This window comes from Xyrauchen texanus, chromosome 13, assembly GCF_025860055.1.
Source record: "Xyrauchen texanus isolate HMW12.3.18 chromosome 13, RBS_HiC_50CHRs, whole genome shotgun sequence".
Classification (NCBI taxonomy): Eukaryota; Metazoa; Chordata; class Actinopteri; order Cypriniformes; family Catostomidae; genus Xyrauchen; species Xyrauchen texanus.
Window position 1 is genome coordinate 43435064 of NC_068288.1, and position 16997 is coordinate 43452060.

At 39.1% G+C, this 16997-nt stretch overlaps 1 protein-coding gene across 1 annotated transcript in view; it reads right to left on the minus strand.

Annotated features, from left to right (window-relative positions):
* Window positions 1-16997, minus strand: part of LOC127654421 (voltage-dependent calcium channel subunit alpha-2/delta-2-like) — a 282058-nt gene that overhangs the window by 77404 nt on the left and 187657 nt on the right. Inside the window, exons 7-8 of the mRNA XM_052141606.1 lie at window positions 15545-15676; window positions 15131-15188 (exon numbers count right to left, since the gene is read on the minus strand). Of these exons, the coding sequence (XP_051997566.1) occupies window positions 15131-15188; window positions 15545-15676 (190 nt within the window). The remainder of the gene's footprint in view (window positions 1-15130; window positions 15189-15544; window positions 15677-16997) is intronic.

The window sequence follows — 16997 nt, forward strand, 5'->3', positions numbered from 1 at the left end:
TTGATTATTTATATTAAATTATTCTCCTAAAAGGGGGCCCCTTTTTTGTTCAAGTGAGCCCACTTTTAGGAGAATTCGTTCATAATGATTTTATAGCATATTATTTTCATTATAGTTTTACAGCATGATATTTTTGCTCACAGTAAAACAAATATTGCTTTCTAAATCAGTTTTCCCACAGTTTAGCGAATGTTCATATTCTTTATTAACCGCTTTGGCCATTTTGGGTTTGGCCTATATGTGTTTCATACATGTCTAAGGTTTTTACTATGCATTGAAATACACTTTGGTGATGTTTTTATAAGCTATTGTATTGATTTGTTTTTATTTTACAAAGAGAATAATTTAATATAAATAATCAAATTTGTATCTGTAATTAATATAATAGCAAGTTCTGTGGTTGTCGATGAACTAATACATTTTCACATTAGCTCCCATAGAGCTCCTGGCAGGATTTTGAGGGATCTCATTAATTCAAAAAAACAGAACAAAATATTTTTTTAATGAAAAATGATCTCATAATTCTGAGATAATTAAGTCGTTAATTCAGAAAAACAGAGTAGATTTTTTTTTCTCAAGTGAATGCAATACGCTTACGTAGCAAACAGCCGCTGACTGTCCGACAGTAACAAGGTTGTGCTGTTTAGGATCCCACCTCATGAGGAGAAATGAAAACAAATGAGCGCAGCACACAGAAATTATAGTTAGTATATGGAGAGATGGGATTGAATTGATAGATGGAGGACACTAAAAAAATCTCTTTATATTAAAGTTAAATGTTTGTTTTTATGTTTGTGAGATTGTATTTCAATTTTGCATCTTGTGTAACAAATAATCTTGTGTACCTGCGGTTTGGTGGATGTGTCTCTGACTAATGTCAGATTAAACGGTTAGTTTGAAATAAAAGTTTGTTTTGTGAAAATTTTTGACTTTATAAAATGATTCTCTCAAGTCTTGGCTATTAAACAATAAATAAGGTAAGACATATTTTTCTTATATATAGTTTAGTAGCCTATTATTCTTTTGGCAAAATTTATCATTATAAACAACTTTTTATCCATTTCCTGGATTTTGTATCGCCATAGTCCCTAAATGTAGCCTATATGTAAATGGAGGAAATGGGATTCAAATAGAAAACATTTTTCGATCGAGAACATCATTGTGTCCCCCCCACTTCTCAAACCAAAGTTACACCCTTGTACACAACCAACAAACCTTCGTGAAGATGCGAGCAAAAATGATCTCGCCTCGAGGATTGCGTGTTGTCAGAGACAATTAAACAACATCATACTCGGAAGTTTTGATACGTTAACGCTGTCTCGATAGAGAAAAATCTAACAGGACATCACAGCGGCATCACTAGACCCCTTCAATAATTCATAATTCAATATATTGATACCCGATTTCTTTATCAACTGTTTGTTCACTTGAGATATAGCAGACACCCCAATATATCATGTATTTTGGTGTATGAAATTGTCCGTTGAAACGCAAGAAGGAAAGCGAACTCTCATCGGCGTGCGAACGTTAGACGCGACGCGGCTCGCTCGCTGTGTCACACAAACTGTTCGAAAACATTTATTTGAGTTGTTTTGCCTTTGTTGAGTTGAATAGTGTAAAATCGCTTGAATGTTCAAACTGGAAAGCATTAAGACACACAATTGATTTGACATACCTCCGTGCAGACTCAAAATGTCTTCTGTAGTCTAAGTCTGGAGCTCCACCCACTAGGAGACCGAAATGCTTCATTAGAGAGATTGCTACAGAAGAGCTGCATGTGGTAGACAGAGTTACTCCAGTAGAGGGAGCCTCTTTGCTCAGCCAATGTAAGTGAATGGGATTTTACATGTGGACCATATTTGTCCAGTAGAGGGAGCACTTTTGCTCAGCCATTGTAAATCAATGGGATTTTAAAAATTTTTGATCATCTTTTGTGTGTACATTTACATAAACACGTCCATTTCAGCCATTTTGTATTGTATTCATTTTTTGCTAAGTAACGTTTGGAAAGACATACATACTACACACGTGTGCCAAATTCCAAGTCAATTGGAGCTGAGGTTCAGGAGAAGAAGAGTTTTGTAGGTTTTCCAAAATTTTCACTGTACAGGAAAATCCATAATGGCAGAAGTATGGGTCCTTGAGGCTTTTTGTTCCCCATGAGAAATGAGGCATGTTTACAAAGTTTCAGAAGATTTGGACAAATGGGGTGGAAATTATATCACTTTGAATTTTTGTTTTTTGGGCGTGGCCTGTAGCGCCACCTATGGGCGAATGTTGACCATTCTTGGTTTGGGGGTACCCGTTGGCATGGAGTATCAATGTGCCAATTTAGAAAATTTTTGACCAGTGACTTTTTGAGCTATTGGGGCTCAAGGAGAAGAAGAATAATAATAATAATAATAATAATAATAATAATAATAATAATAATAATAATAAAACCGACAAATACAATAGATTCCCTCCTTACGGAGGAATCTAATAATAATAATAATAAAACCGACAAATACAATAGATTCCCTCCTTACGGAGGAATCTAATAATAATAATAATAATAATAATAAATATAGCTGCAAGCAGCAATGCGGATTCCTCCTCAAAATGGCAAATCATTTAAAATTGATCAGTAGATGGTTGGGGTTAAACCCTCTCAATGGATGAATCCAAAAAACATGTATTTCTGTCTGAATCCTAAACGAAACATTTTCAGTCTACAGGAAAATCCATCATACCTTATGGATCCTTGAGGCGTTTTTGTTCCCAATGAGAAATGAGGCATGTACACCAAGATTCAAAAGAATTGGTTAAATGGCGTGGAAATGGTATCACTTTGAAAATATTTTTTGGGGCGTGGCCTGTAAGCGCCTCCTATGGGCAAATGTGGGTCATTCTTGGTTTGTGGGTTCCTGTTGGCCTGTAGTATCAATGTACATAATTAGAAAATATTTGACCAGAAAATGGGACTTTTGGGAATTACCTGTAGCGCCCCTAGGGGTGAATGTTGGCCATTCTTGGTTTGAGGGTTCCTGTTGACCTGTAGTATCAATGTACCAAATTAGAACATTTTTGACCATAAAATGGGAATTTAGCGTGGCCTCTAGTGCCCCCTAGAGGCGAATGTTAGCCATTCTTTGTTTGTGGGTTCCTGTTGGCCAGTAGTATCAATGTACCATATTAGAAAATTTTTGACCAGAAAACGAAATTTTGGGAGTGGCCTGTAAGCCCCCTAATGGCGAATGTGGGCCATACTTGGTTTGTGGGTTCCTGTTGGCCTGTAGTATCAATGTACCAAATTATAACTTTTTTGACCAGAAAATGGGAATTTCGAGCTGGCCTCTAAGCGCCACCTAGTGGTGAATGTCGGTCATTCTTGGTTTGTGGATTCCTTTTGGCCTGTACTATTAATGTACCAAATTAGAACATTTTTGACCAGAAAATGGGAATTTCGGCATGGCCTGTAGTGCCCCCTAGGGGCGAATGTTGGCCATTCTTGGTTTGAGGGTTCCTGTTGACCTGCAGTATCAATGTACCAAATTAGAGCGTTTTTGACCAGAAAGCGAAATTTTGGAGTAGCCTGTAAGCCCCCTAAGAGCGAATGTGGGCCACACTTGGTATGTGGGTTCCTGTTGGCCTGTAGTATCAAAGTACCAAATTAGAAAATTTTTGACCAGAAAATGGGAATTTTGGCTTGTCCTGTAGTGCCCCCTAGTGGCGAATGTCGGTCATTCTTGGTTTGTGGATTCCTGTTGGCCTGTACTATTCTTGTACCGAATTAGAACATTTTTGACCAGAAAATGGGAATTTTGGCTTGTCCTGTAGTGCCCCTAGTGGTGTATGTCGGTCATTCTTGGTTTGTGGATTCCTGTTGGCCTGTACTATTAATTTACCAAATTAGAACATTTTTGACCAGAAAATGGGAATTTTGGCATGGCCATTCTTTGCACAGTACTTCAGAGTGATGTCATCTTTAAGCATGTTAGGTTTGAAAAACCATCAGTCAAAATTACATTTGATTTATTGACACGTATATATTGTTAAAATTTGGACATTTACATAAACACGCCCCTTTCAGCCATTTTGTATCGTATTCATTTTTCCTAAGTAGCGTTTTCAAGGATGTCCATTCTACACATGTGTACCAAATTTCAAGTCAATTGGAGCTACGGTTCAGGAGAAGAAGAGTTTTGTAGGTTTTACGCAAATTTTCAACGTACGGGAAAATCCATCATGGCGGAAGTTATGGGTTCTTGAGGCTTTTTGTTCCCCATGAGGAATGAGGCATGTACACCAAATTTCAGAAGATTTGGACAAATGGCGTGGAAATTGTATCACTTTGAATTTTGTTTTTTGGGCGTGGCCTGTAGCGCCACCTATGGGCGAATGTGGGCCATTCTTGGTTTGGGGGTACCCGTTGGCATGGAGTATCAATGTGCCAATTTAGAAAATTTTTGACCAGTGACTTTTTGAGCTATTGGGGCTCAAGGAGAAGAAGAATAATAATAATAATAATAAATATAGCTGCAAGCAGCAATGCGGATTCCTCCTCAAAATGGCAAATCATTTCAAATTGATCAGTAGAGGGTTGGGGTTAAACCCTCTCAATGGATGAATCCAAAAAACATGTATTTCTGTCTGAATCCTAAACGAAACATTTTCAGTCTACAGGAAAATCCATCATACCTTATGGATCCTTGAGGCGTTTTTGTTCCCAATGAGAAATGAGGCATGTACACCAAGATTCAAAAGAATTGGTTAAATGGCGTGGAAATGGTATCACTTTGAAAATATTTTTTGGGGGCGTGGCCTGTAGCGCCTCCTATGGGCAAATGTGGGTCATTCTTGGTTTGTGGGTTCCTGTTGGCCTGTAGTATCAATGTACATAATTAGAAAATATTTGACCAGAAAATGGGACTTTTGGGAATTACCTGTAGCGCCCCCTAGGGGTGAATGTTGGCCATTCTTTGTTTGTGGGTTCCTGTTGGTCAGTAGTATCAATGTACCATATTAGAAAATTTTTGACCAGAAAACGAAATTTTGGGAGTGGCCTGTAGCGCCCCCTAATGGCGAATGTGGGCCATACTTGGTTTGTGGGTTCCTGTTGGCCTGTAGTATCAATGTACCAAATTATAACTTTTTTGACCAGAAAATGGGAATTTCGGCTTGGCCTCTAGCGCCACCTAGTGGTGAATGTCGGTCATTCTTGGTTTGTGGATTCCTTTTGGCCTGTACTATTAATGTACCAAATTAGAACATTTTTGACCAGAAAATGGGAATTTCGGCGTGGCCTCTAGTGCCCCCTAGGGGCGAATGTTGGCCATTCTTTGTTTGTGGGTTCCTGTTGGCCAGTAGTATCAATGTACCATATTAGAAAATTTTTGACCAGAAAACGAAATTTTGGGAGTGGCCTGTAGCGCCCCCTAATGGCGAATGTGGGCCATACTTGGTTTGTGGGTTCCTGTTGGCCTGTAGTATCAATGTACCAAATTATAACTTTTTTGACCAGAAAATGGGAATTTCGGCTTGGCCTCTAGCGCCACCTAGTGGTGAATGTCGGTCATTCTTGGTTTGTGGATTCCTTTTGGCCTGTACTATTAATGTACCAAATTAGAACATTTTTGACCAGAAAATGGGAATTTCGGCATGGCCTGTAGTGCCCCCTAGGGGCGAATGTTAGCCATTCTTGGTTTGAGGGTTCCTGTTGACCTGCAGTATCAATGTACCAAATTAGAACGTTTTTGACCAGAAAACGAAATTTTGGAGTAGCCTGTAGCGCCCCCTAAGGGCGAATGTGGGCCACACTTGGTATGTGGGTTCCTGTTGGCCTGTAGTATCAAAGTACCAAATTAGAAAATTTTTGACCAGAAAATGTGGATTTTGGCTTGTCCTGTAGTGCCCCCTAGTGGCGAATGTCGGTCATTCTTGGTTTGTGGATTCCTGTTGGCCTGTACTATTCTTGTACCGAATTAGAACATTTTTGACCAGAAAATGGGAATTTTGGCATGGCCATTCTTTGCACAGTACTTCAGAGTGATGTCATCTTTAAGCATGTTAGGTTTGAAAAACCATCAGTCAAAATTAAATTTGATTTATTGACACGTATATATTGTTAAAATTTGGACATTTACATAAACACGCCCCTTTCAGCCATTTTGTATCGTATTCATTTTTCCTAAGTAACGTTTTCAAGGATGTCCATTCTACACATGTGTACCAAATTTCAAGTCAATTGGAGCTACGGTTCAGGAGAAGAAGAGTTTTGTAGGTTTTACGCAAATTTTCAGCGTACGGGAAAATCCATCATGGCGGAAGTTATGGGTTCTTGAGGCTTTTTGTTCCCCATGAGGAATGAGGCATGTACACCAAATTTCAGAAGATTTGGACAAATGGCGTGGAAATTGTATCACTTTGAATTTTGTTTTTTTGGGCGTGGCCTGTAACGCCACCTATGGGCGAATGTGGGCCATTCTTGGTTTGGGGGTACCCGTTGGCATGGAGTATCAATGTGCCAATTTAGAAAATTTTTGACCAGTGACTTTTTGAGCTATTGGGGCTCAAGGAGAAGAATAATAATAATAATAATAATAAATATAGCTGCAAGCAGCAATGCGGATTCCTCCTCAAAATGGCAAATCATTTCAAATTGATCAGTAGAGGGTTGGGGTTAAACCCTCTCAATGGATGAATCCAAAAAACATGTATTTCTGTCTGAATCCTAAGCGAAACATTTTCAGTCTACAGGAAAATCCATCATACCTTATGGATCCTTGAGGCGTTTTTGTTCCCAATGAGAAATGAGGCATGTACACCAAGATTCAAAAGAATTGGTTAAATGGCGTGGAAATGGTATCACTTTGAAAATATTTTTTGGAGGCGTGGCCTGTAGCGCCTCCTATGGGCAAATAGTGGGTCATTCTTGGTTTGTGGGTTCCTGTTGGCCTGTAGTATCAATGTACATAATTAGAAAATATTTGACCAGAAAATGGGACTTTTGGGAATTACCTGTAGCGCCCCTAGGGGTGAATGTTGGCCATTCTTGGTTTGAGGGTTCCTGTTGACCTGTAGTATCAATGTACCAAATTAGAACATTTTTGACCATAAAATGGGAATTTCGACGTGGCCTCTAGTGCCCCCTAAGGGCGAATGTTAGCCATTCTTTGTTTGTGGGTTCCTGTTGGCCAGTAGTATCAATGTACCATATTAGAAAATTTTTGACCAGAAAGCGAAATTTTGGGAGTGGCCTGTAAGCGCCCCTAATGGCGAATGTGGGCCATACTTGGTTTTGTGGGTTCCTGTTGGCCTGTAGTATCAATGTACCAAATTATAACTTTTTGACCAGAAAATGGGAATTTCGACGGCCTCTAAGCCACCTAGTGGTGAATGTCGGTCATTCTTGGTTTGTGGATTCCTTTTGGCCTGTACTATTAATGTACCAAATTAGAACATTTTTGACCAGAAAATGGGAATTTCGGCATGGCCTGTAGTGCCCCCTAAGGGCGAATGTTAGCCATTCTTGGTTTGAGGGTTCCTGTTGACCTGCAGTATCAATGTACCAAATTAGAACGTTTTTGACCAGAAAGCGAAATTTTGGAGTAGCCTGTAGCGCCCCTAAGGGCGAATGTGGGCCACACTTGGTATGTGGGTTCCTGTTGGCCTGTAGTATCAAAGTACCAAATTAGAAAATTTTTGACCAGAAAATGGGAATTTTGGCTTGTCCTGTAGTGCCCCTAGTGGCGAATGTCGGTCATTCTTGGTTTGTGGATTCCTGTTGGCCTGTACTATTCTTGTGCGAATTAGAACATTTTTGACCAGAAAATGGGAATTTTGGCTTGTCCTGTAGTGCCCCCTAGTGGCGTATGTCGGTCATTCTTGGTTTGTGGATTCCTGTTGGCCTGTACTATTAATTTACCAAATTAGAACATTTTTGACCAGAAAATGGGAATTTTGGCATGGCCATTCTTTGCACAGTACTTCAGAGTGATGTCATCTTTAAGCATGTTAGGTTTGAAAAACCATCAGTCAAAATTACATTTGATTTATTGACACGTATATATTGTTAAAATTTGGACATTTACATAAACACGCCCCTTTCAGCCATTTTGTATCGTATTCATTTTTTCCTAAGTAGCGTTTTCAAGGATGTCCATTCTACACATGTGTACCAAATTTCAAGTCAATTGGAGCTACGGTTCAGGAGAAGAAAGAGTTTTGTAGGTTTTAGCAAATTTTCAGCGTCATGGGAAAATCCATCATGGCGGAAGTTATGGGTTCTTGAGGCTTTTTGTTCCCCATGAGGAATGAGGCATGTACACCAAATTTCAGAAGATTTGGACAAATGGCGTGAAATTGTATCACTTTGAATTTTTGTTTTTTGGGCGTGGCCTGTAGCGCCACCTATGGGCGAATGTGGGCCATTCTTGGTTTGGGGGTACCCGTTGGCATGGAGTATCAATGTGCCAATTTAGAAAATTTTGACCAGTGACTTTTTGAGCTATTGGGGCTCAAGGAGAAGAAGAATAATAATAATAATAATAATAATAATAATAATAATAATAATAATAATAATAATAAAACCATCAATTACAATAGATTCCCTCCTACGGAGGAATCTAATAATAATAATAATAATAATAATAATAATAATAAAACCATCAATTACAATAGATTCCCTCCTACGGAGGAATCTAATAATAATAATAATAATAATAAATATAGCTGCAAGCAGCAATGCGGATTCCTCCTCAAAATGGCAAATCATTTCAAATTGATCAGTAGAGGGTTGGGGTTAAACCCTCTCAATGGATGAATCCAAAAAACATGTATTTCTGTCTGAATCCTAAACGAAACATTTTCAGTCTACAGGAAAATCCATCATACCTTATGGATCCTTGAGGCGTTTTTGTTCCCAATGAGAAATGAGGCATGTACACCAAGATTCAAAAGAATTGGTTAAATGGCGTGGAAATGGTATCACTTTGAAAATATTTTTTGGGAGCGTGGCCTGTAAGCGCCTCCTATGGGCAAATGTGGGTCATTCTTGGTTTGTGGGTTCCTGTTGGCCTGTAGTATCAATGTACAAAATTAGAAAATATTTGACCAGAAAATGGGACTTTTGGGAATTACCTGTAAGCGCCCCTAGGGGTGAATGTTGGCCATTCTTGGTTTGAGGGTTCCTGTTGACCTGTAGTATCAATGTACCAAATTAGAACATTTTTGACCATAAAATGGGAATTTAGCGTGGCCTCTAGTGCCCCCTAGAGGCGAATGTTAGCCATTCTTTGTTTGTGGGTTCCTGTTGGCCAGTAGTATCAATGTACCATATTAGAAAATTTTTGACCAGAAAACGAAATTTTGGGAGTGGCCTGTAAGCCCCCTAATGGCGAATGTGGGCCATACTTGGTTTGTGGGTTCCTGTTGGCCTGTAGTATCAATGTACCAAATTATAACTTTTTGACCAGAAAATGGGAATTTCGGCTGGCCTCTAAGCCACCTAGTGGTGAATGTCGGTCATTCTTGGTTTGTGGATTCCTTTTGGCCTGTACTATTAATGTACCAAATTAGAACATTTTTGACCAGAAAATGGGAATTTCGGCATGGCCTGTAGTGCCCCCTAGAGGCGAATGTTATCCATTCTTGGTTTGAGGGTTCCTGTTGACCTGCAGTATCAATGTACCAAATTAGAGCGTTTTTGACCAGAAAGCGAAATTTTGGAGTAGCCTGTAGCGCCCCTAAGAGCGAATGTGGGCCACACTTGGTATGTGGGTTCCTGTTGGCCTGTAGTATCAAAGTACCAAATTAGAAAATTTTTGACCAGAAAATGGGAATTTTGGCTTGTCCTGTAGTGCCCCTAGTGGCGAATGTCGGTCATTCTTGGTTTGTGGATTCCTGTTGGCCTGTACTATTCTTGTGCGAATTAGAACATTTTTGACCAGAAAATGGGAATTTTGGCTTGTCCTGTAGTGCCCCCTAGTGGCGTATGTCGGTCATTCTTGGTTTGTGGGTTCCTGTTGGCCTGTAGTACCATTGTACCAAATTAGAACATTTTAGACCAGAAAATGGGAATTTCGGAATGGCCTGTAGCGCCCCCTAGGAGCGAATGTTGGCCATTCTTTGCGCAGTACTTCAGAGTGATGTCATCTTGAAGCATGTAGGTTTGAAAAACCATCAGTCAAAATTACATTTGATTTATTGACACGTATATATTGTTAAAATTTGGACATTTACATAAACACGCCCCTTTCAGCCATTTTGTATCGTATTCATTTTTTCCTAAGTAGCGTTTTCAAGGATGTCCATTCTACACATGTGTACCAAATTTCAAGTCAATTGGAGCTACGGTTCAGGAGAAGAAGAGTTTTGTAGGTTTTACGCAAATTTTCAGCGTCGGGAAAATCCATCATGGCGGAAGTTATGGGTTCTTGAGGCTTTTTGTTCCCCATGAGGAATGAGGCATGTACACCAAATTTCAGAAGATTTGGACAAATGGCGTGGAAATTGTATCACTTTGAATTTTGTTTTTTTGGGCGTGGCCTGTAGCGCCACCTATGGGCGAATGTGGGCCATTCTTGGTTTGGGGGTACCCGTTGGCATGGAGTATCAATGTGCCAATTTAGAAAATTTTTGACCAGTGACTTTTTGAGCTATTGGGGCTCAAGGAGAAGAAGAATAATAATAATAATAATAATAATAATAATAATAATAATAATAATAATAATAAAACCATCAATTACAATAGATTCCCTCCTACGGAGGAATCTAATAATAATAAAACCATCAATTACAATAGATTCCCTCCTACGGAGGAATCTAATAAAACCATCAATTACAATAGATTCCCTCCTACGGAGGAATCTAATAAAACCATCAATTACAATAGATTCCCTCCTACGGAGGAATCTAATTATTATCAAGAATATGATTTTTGCCCTAATATCAAAGATCTTCATAGAAAAAAGAAATTATGATCCAATGTGAATTTACTTGATGAAAAAACATGATCATGTCTGGTAACGTGAGCATTTAAAATGGCTAGAAATAGCATTTTAGCTTAGCATAAAGCTAACAATTTACACAAGGTTTATTTATATTTCTTCTGCTCCATACTTACTTCAAATTTACTTCTCTGTCTGCTTGTATGAATTTAACACATCATAAGAAAGTGTTTCACCGCGGTTCAAATGCACTTTGGATCAAATCATTTAAATGTATAAATGTTTTCAATCTGAAAAGACTAAATATTAAAGGAAACAAATGACAATAAAATGCAAAGTAATCCCTTCAGTAATCAAAATACTTTTTTAATGTAACTGTACTCTAATTAAAAATGATATTAATTGTAACTGTAGTAGAATACTATTATATTAGTATTTTAAATATGTAATCCATTACATGTATTTAGTTACTCCCCAATCCTGTGTTATAATACCGTTTATTAAAAGTTTCCTCTGAACTCCTGCAGTCTGCATTGGTTTGTTTGAATAATGATTTGCTGTGGTAAGCAGCCAGCTATTTTTTGAGAGGCTGAACTGGTCAAGCTATGTGAAGAGTGTAATACACAACAACAGCGTGTTGGCCCATAATCACGCAAACCTGACCTGACACGTCCTGACTCCCCCTGCCAATCAGGAGAGCGGGCACAGGTTGCTAAGCAACAGCTTCAAATACATCTCTCTTAATGTGTGCGGGGGGTTAAAGAGCATTGGTGCAAGCGAACCACGAGTTTACATGCTTAGATGTGCAAACACACGATAACACAGAACAGACACCTCTATTTAAGACACACATGTGGCTCCTGTTATGCAGTACCTTTTCAACCTTTTAAAAAAATTATTTATTATAACTTGATTATTTACACAATGGCAAGAAAATGAACAGGATGGAAATAAAAAGCTAAAGTTCTAAAGTAAATTGGAAGTTTTAAATAATTTGTATATACTATTTTAACCATCTTTTGACATCTGACATTAGGTGGGTTTCCATCCAACTACTTTTATGCGCATTTTGAATTTGCGCATAAGAAATCCCGAATGGAAACGCTTGATATGCAAAGAAACATTCTAAATTTGCTTAAAATGTAATAAGCTAGGAGGAGCTTTGCATACGTTAAAATACACATTAAGGTGATGGAAAATGTATTTGCAAAATGAAGATGCTCTTTGACAATTCGTGCATGTGTTATGAGTGTGCAAGCTATGTGTCTAGCCCACTAAAAGGTCCGAACTTGGCACACAATTCTTTGAACATAGCACTTGTCATTCGGTGTTTAACCCACATCTCATCGATAAAGTGGGTCCTCACAATCTGCCAGAACAGTTTTGAGAGCGGGCACTCCCAGGTATGCGAAGACTGGTGGTGGGTGGGCATCGCAGCTATTTCAGCCCACATTATATCAGATATTACACTTATTCTGCAGTGGATGCATTTAATAAAAAATATATTACACTTATTCTCGTGGATGCATTTAATAATATTAAATACTTGCTACAGTCTTGCAAATAAAACTCCCTTGTGATAATACACATTACGTAGCGGATGGAAGCACGCAACAATTTGTATTTTCTTAAGTCAAATTTTTAGAAATGGGCTTAAAAAATGCTAAACATTTTGGATGGAGACCCAGCCATTGTCATACCATTTTCTATAATTTTATCAAACAGTGTGGAATGTTTTAGAGACCAACCCACTACACAACTGCAACACAAACCAAAAGAATTCCCGGATTTCATTAAATCCATTATTAATACTTCTTGATATTTGTGCCGTTGTTTTCCCTCCAAAATGTCACATGGAACTTGGAGCCAGTCACAATGGAACTGGCTTTTGTTAGTTGAGGAGATTCTATGAAAAAACTAAGATGGTGGAAAGTGATATTGAGGATAGGGATTCACCAACTTGAAATTTTTAGCAGGTATTAATACAGATTATAACAAAAAAAAAAAACTATAGGCTGATGCCGATATGTTGCCAATTACCTTATTTTGACATCAGATCACTGTTTTGCTTAAAAAATTTAAACAGAGGTACAAAAGCTATTTTTTAACCTTAGCGGTTTTCAAAGCACTTTACACTGTGATTCATTCACCCATTCTCTCTCTCTCTCTCACACACACACACACACACACACACACACACACACACACACACACACACACACACACACACACACACACACACACACACACACACACACACACACATCAACGACGGCAGAGCTGCCATGCAAGGCGCTAGCCCACCATTGGGAGCAACTTGGGGTTCAGTGTCTTGCCCAAGGACACTTCGGCATGTGGGCCAGGAATGAAACCACCAACGCTGCGATTAGTGGCCGACCCGCTCTACCACCTGAGCCACAGCCGCCCCAATTGTACTGTTCCAACAACAAATAATTTGATCTGAAAAATTGGATCTGTTGAACACATGCCAGGCTACAATAGAAACAAAAACAATAGAGTTCTAAACACCAGAACTAACAGAACATTACACATTCATATTAAGCATATTCAACATGCTTTTTCAGATTTCATTAATTTTGGTAGGTGTTTCTTTAAGCACAGGACATTTTTTTTAAATAAATTTAATCATAAATAAACCAACGTTGTTTCATATCTGCATTTTCATGCCTATGATTTTATTTAGTCAATAATTGGCTGATAAATATCAGTGGCCAAGACATCGGTGCATGCTTAATTGAGGACACAGGAAAAACGTATTGGTAAACAAATGAAACTATATTCTCAAGATTGATTGAAGGAAAAAATTGAGAAACACCTGGAAGTTTTTACTTTTAAAGATTGGCAAAAACACTCACTCAATCCAAAGTAATGAAATGATTTAAAATACACTCTTATTTTAATTTAATTGTGATATTATGATGAAATAAATCTAACTAAAGTGATTTACATATTTATGTTTTGTCATATTTTATCCAATATATAAAGACATATATAATAGGTAGATGAAAATGTACTGCATTATGGGAATGACACATCTATAGAAACATTAACAGCCTTTGGAGCAAAGTGCCAAAACCACACTCCTAAACAATTTATCTTTCCTACACTTATATACTTTTCATTTTTCTCCAAGCTCACCCACTTGCAAAAGCATTAAAGAAACTCATTATGTCTGTAGAGAGCTTGGCAATCAAATCAAAACAGCAATGACGTTCAACTCCTTTTGACTCATCAGCAACATGAGCACTTTGTCTGCCAAACAAGCTAACTAGCTGTGTGGCTGTGTCATTTATCTTTATGCTAACAGCTTTTACAGGTATATTGGGGATTCCATTTTTTTTCTTTCATTTTTTTTGCACAAGAGACACTCACCCTGAGTGTAAACTTAATTACTCTGTCAAGAAGAGGCTCATTAGTGCCTTGCTAACACTGCCCTGCTCTGGGAAACACTGTGACAGGCTCATCTAGCCATGGGCTGGGGTAACACTCAAAAACCAGTTGCAATCATCTGATTTGAAATTGCTGTACATTTTAAAAAACAAGGAAATTCACAATGAAAAACATCATTTAATGTTTAGTTGTAGTGCTTTCAATATAGCAAAGGGTGAATATAATTACGGCATTTCATTTTATTAGCATTTTGCACACTGTCCCAACTTTTTCGGAATTGGGGTTGTAGTTGACTGCAACGTAATGTATGATCTCCATAGGCATAGGGTGTCTTATTAATTGTGAAACAGTGTTTTCTTAATGGCATGAATCGCACTGAAGGCCTAGACTTAAAATGCACAGACCGCCACTGGATAGTATGCAAATTCAGATGCAGGGTACGTTTCCATGGGCGTAGTTGGAACTGAATATGAATTTGCCCAGGAGTCCATCTAAAATGCGACTTCAAGTGATTTTAACCTCACTGTAGTTCTTTTCCTCACAGACACTCCAAAGCGATTTGAGGCAAGCCCATCGCAACTCTACTGACCCTGTTGAGCGCAGCTGACACGTATTGACCCCCGGTCCAGGCGGTACTGTAAACTGCGGCAGTACGACTTAATTTGAACTGCACACGCTTGCTTGCTCTTTGCAGGAGAGGCCACCGGGGACTCAGTGAAAATAATGAGATCAAAGTCAGACTAAATGGAGTCTTTCCTCCGCTGGCTGAGTGTGAAGGCGACTGTACTCACCACGGGCGTCTCCTCACATCATACAGATCAATCTTGTTGGGTGCTCTCCACTGAGTGGCTGGAGAGGAGATATTAAATGAAAAAATAGGAGCGTGACTTAGAGCTTGCTTATAGAATTCTACAGCAGTGGATATACTGTGATATATAAAGAATGCATCATCTGAAAACAAATTGTGTTTATTTTAAGCATCATATTCACATGCAAACATTTTATAAACATCTTAAATAGTGCACATTTGCAATAAAACCAAAATAAACATCACAAAAACATCTACTGAATGGCGTTAAATCTTACTGGGAGTGTTTTCGGAATATATTACGGATGAACCAACTTTCTACATGTATTTTTCACATGAAAATTAAGAACATGTGCTATTAGAGAAATATTGTGATATTAAGTCCCTTGGTCTTTACCTGGGTAATATCTGGTGACACCAGTCGCACTGCCAAACACCTGCCAGCGTAGTGATGGATCTTCTCGACTGTTCTCAATGTAGACCCGTTCTAGAGCCTGAGTCCAGTTCAACTCATTCAGAATAGTGGGAGCTGCCGGGAACACAAATAAAAGGATAAACCCATTGAAAACACTCTTTTGCTGTACTTTAGTGCTTGCACTGCATTATCTTATTTCTGGTTATGTCTTTTAAGAATACATTTTCTTTCATTTTTATTCATTTTGATACTTTAAAGGGGTTAATAGAAAGGAGGAGGCGAGAGGGCTAAATAGCGTGCTTAGGGGCCGGGTGTGCGGAATCAAGACCCCCTCCCCCCCCCTTTCCCTGGGAAGGGGCGTGCCTTCTGCCCCATCTGCCAGCAGGTCATCCCCATCTACCTGGCAGAGGGAAACAAAAAATAAAAGTGTGGCACCTACACGCTGTAACGGCGATCGTGCCAAATTAACAAAACATTTAAAAAAGAGAGGGAAAGGCCAACACAGAGCGGCAGTAGAAGAGAGAAAGGAGAGAGAGAGAGAGAGAGAGCAAAAACACTTACTCGCCGATACACCGTAGCTTGGTCCTCGGCCACTCCTCTACCCTCAAATGGATGACAGCCACGCCTCCTCAGGCGGATCGGAGGAAGTCCTCCGGCCCCTGGTGGACGGAACGCCCCGGCGCGTTTTTGGTGGACGGTAGGGGTCTCCCCCACCCCTGGCAGCGGTAACCGCTCCAGGCAGTTGGTAGGGAGCCCCTCCTCCCCTCGCGGTCGGTGGCCGTTCCTACGCTTCCAGGCAGCCGGGCTCCACTGTCCTCCAGTGGATGGCCGCGGCTGCTCCTTTGGGGTGGATGTAGCACCGAGAACTCCACTACGGCGCATCCCTCCTCCTTCCTGGGATTTGGTACCAGTGTAAAGGGATTAATGGAAAGGAGGAGGTGAGAACCGGCAATATAAATAATAGTTTAATATAAAATTGAACCAAAAAGACAAACACACACAGGTGCTGGACAGCTGTCCGTAAATCTCTCTCTCTGTTGCTCTGCCGTCTTCAGCCTTTATCCCTCTCGAGGGCTAATTAGCCTTATTTATTTTCTTAAATAGTATTTTTGTCTTATTTTCCAGTACTAATATAAAAAACATTCTTAAAACAAGATATATTTACTTGCCAAGCATATTGACATATTTTTACAGGAAAATAAGACAAAAATACTAGAAAGATGAAGAATGTATTTATTTATTTATTGTAGTGTGGGTCTGCCCACAGTAATATCTTATTGGTACAAAATCCCATTCCAAATTAGGAGTCGTTCACACCTGATACGTTACTGTGTCAGTCTGAGATGGACCCATTTTTTTTGTCCAATTGCTTTTCTATGTAAATGCTCTTGACGGACAGACTGGTTTTTCAGCGTTTACCTTTGAAGGATCTTGA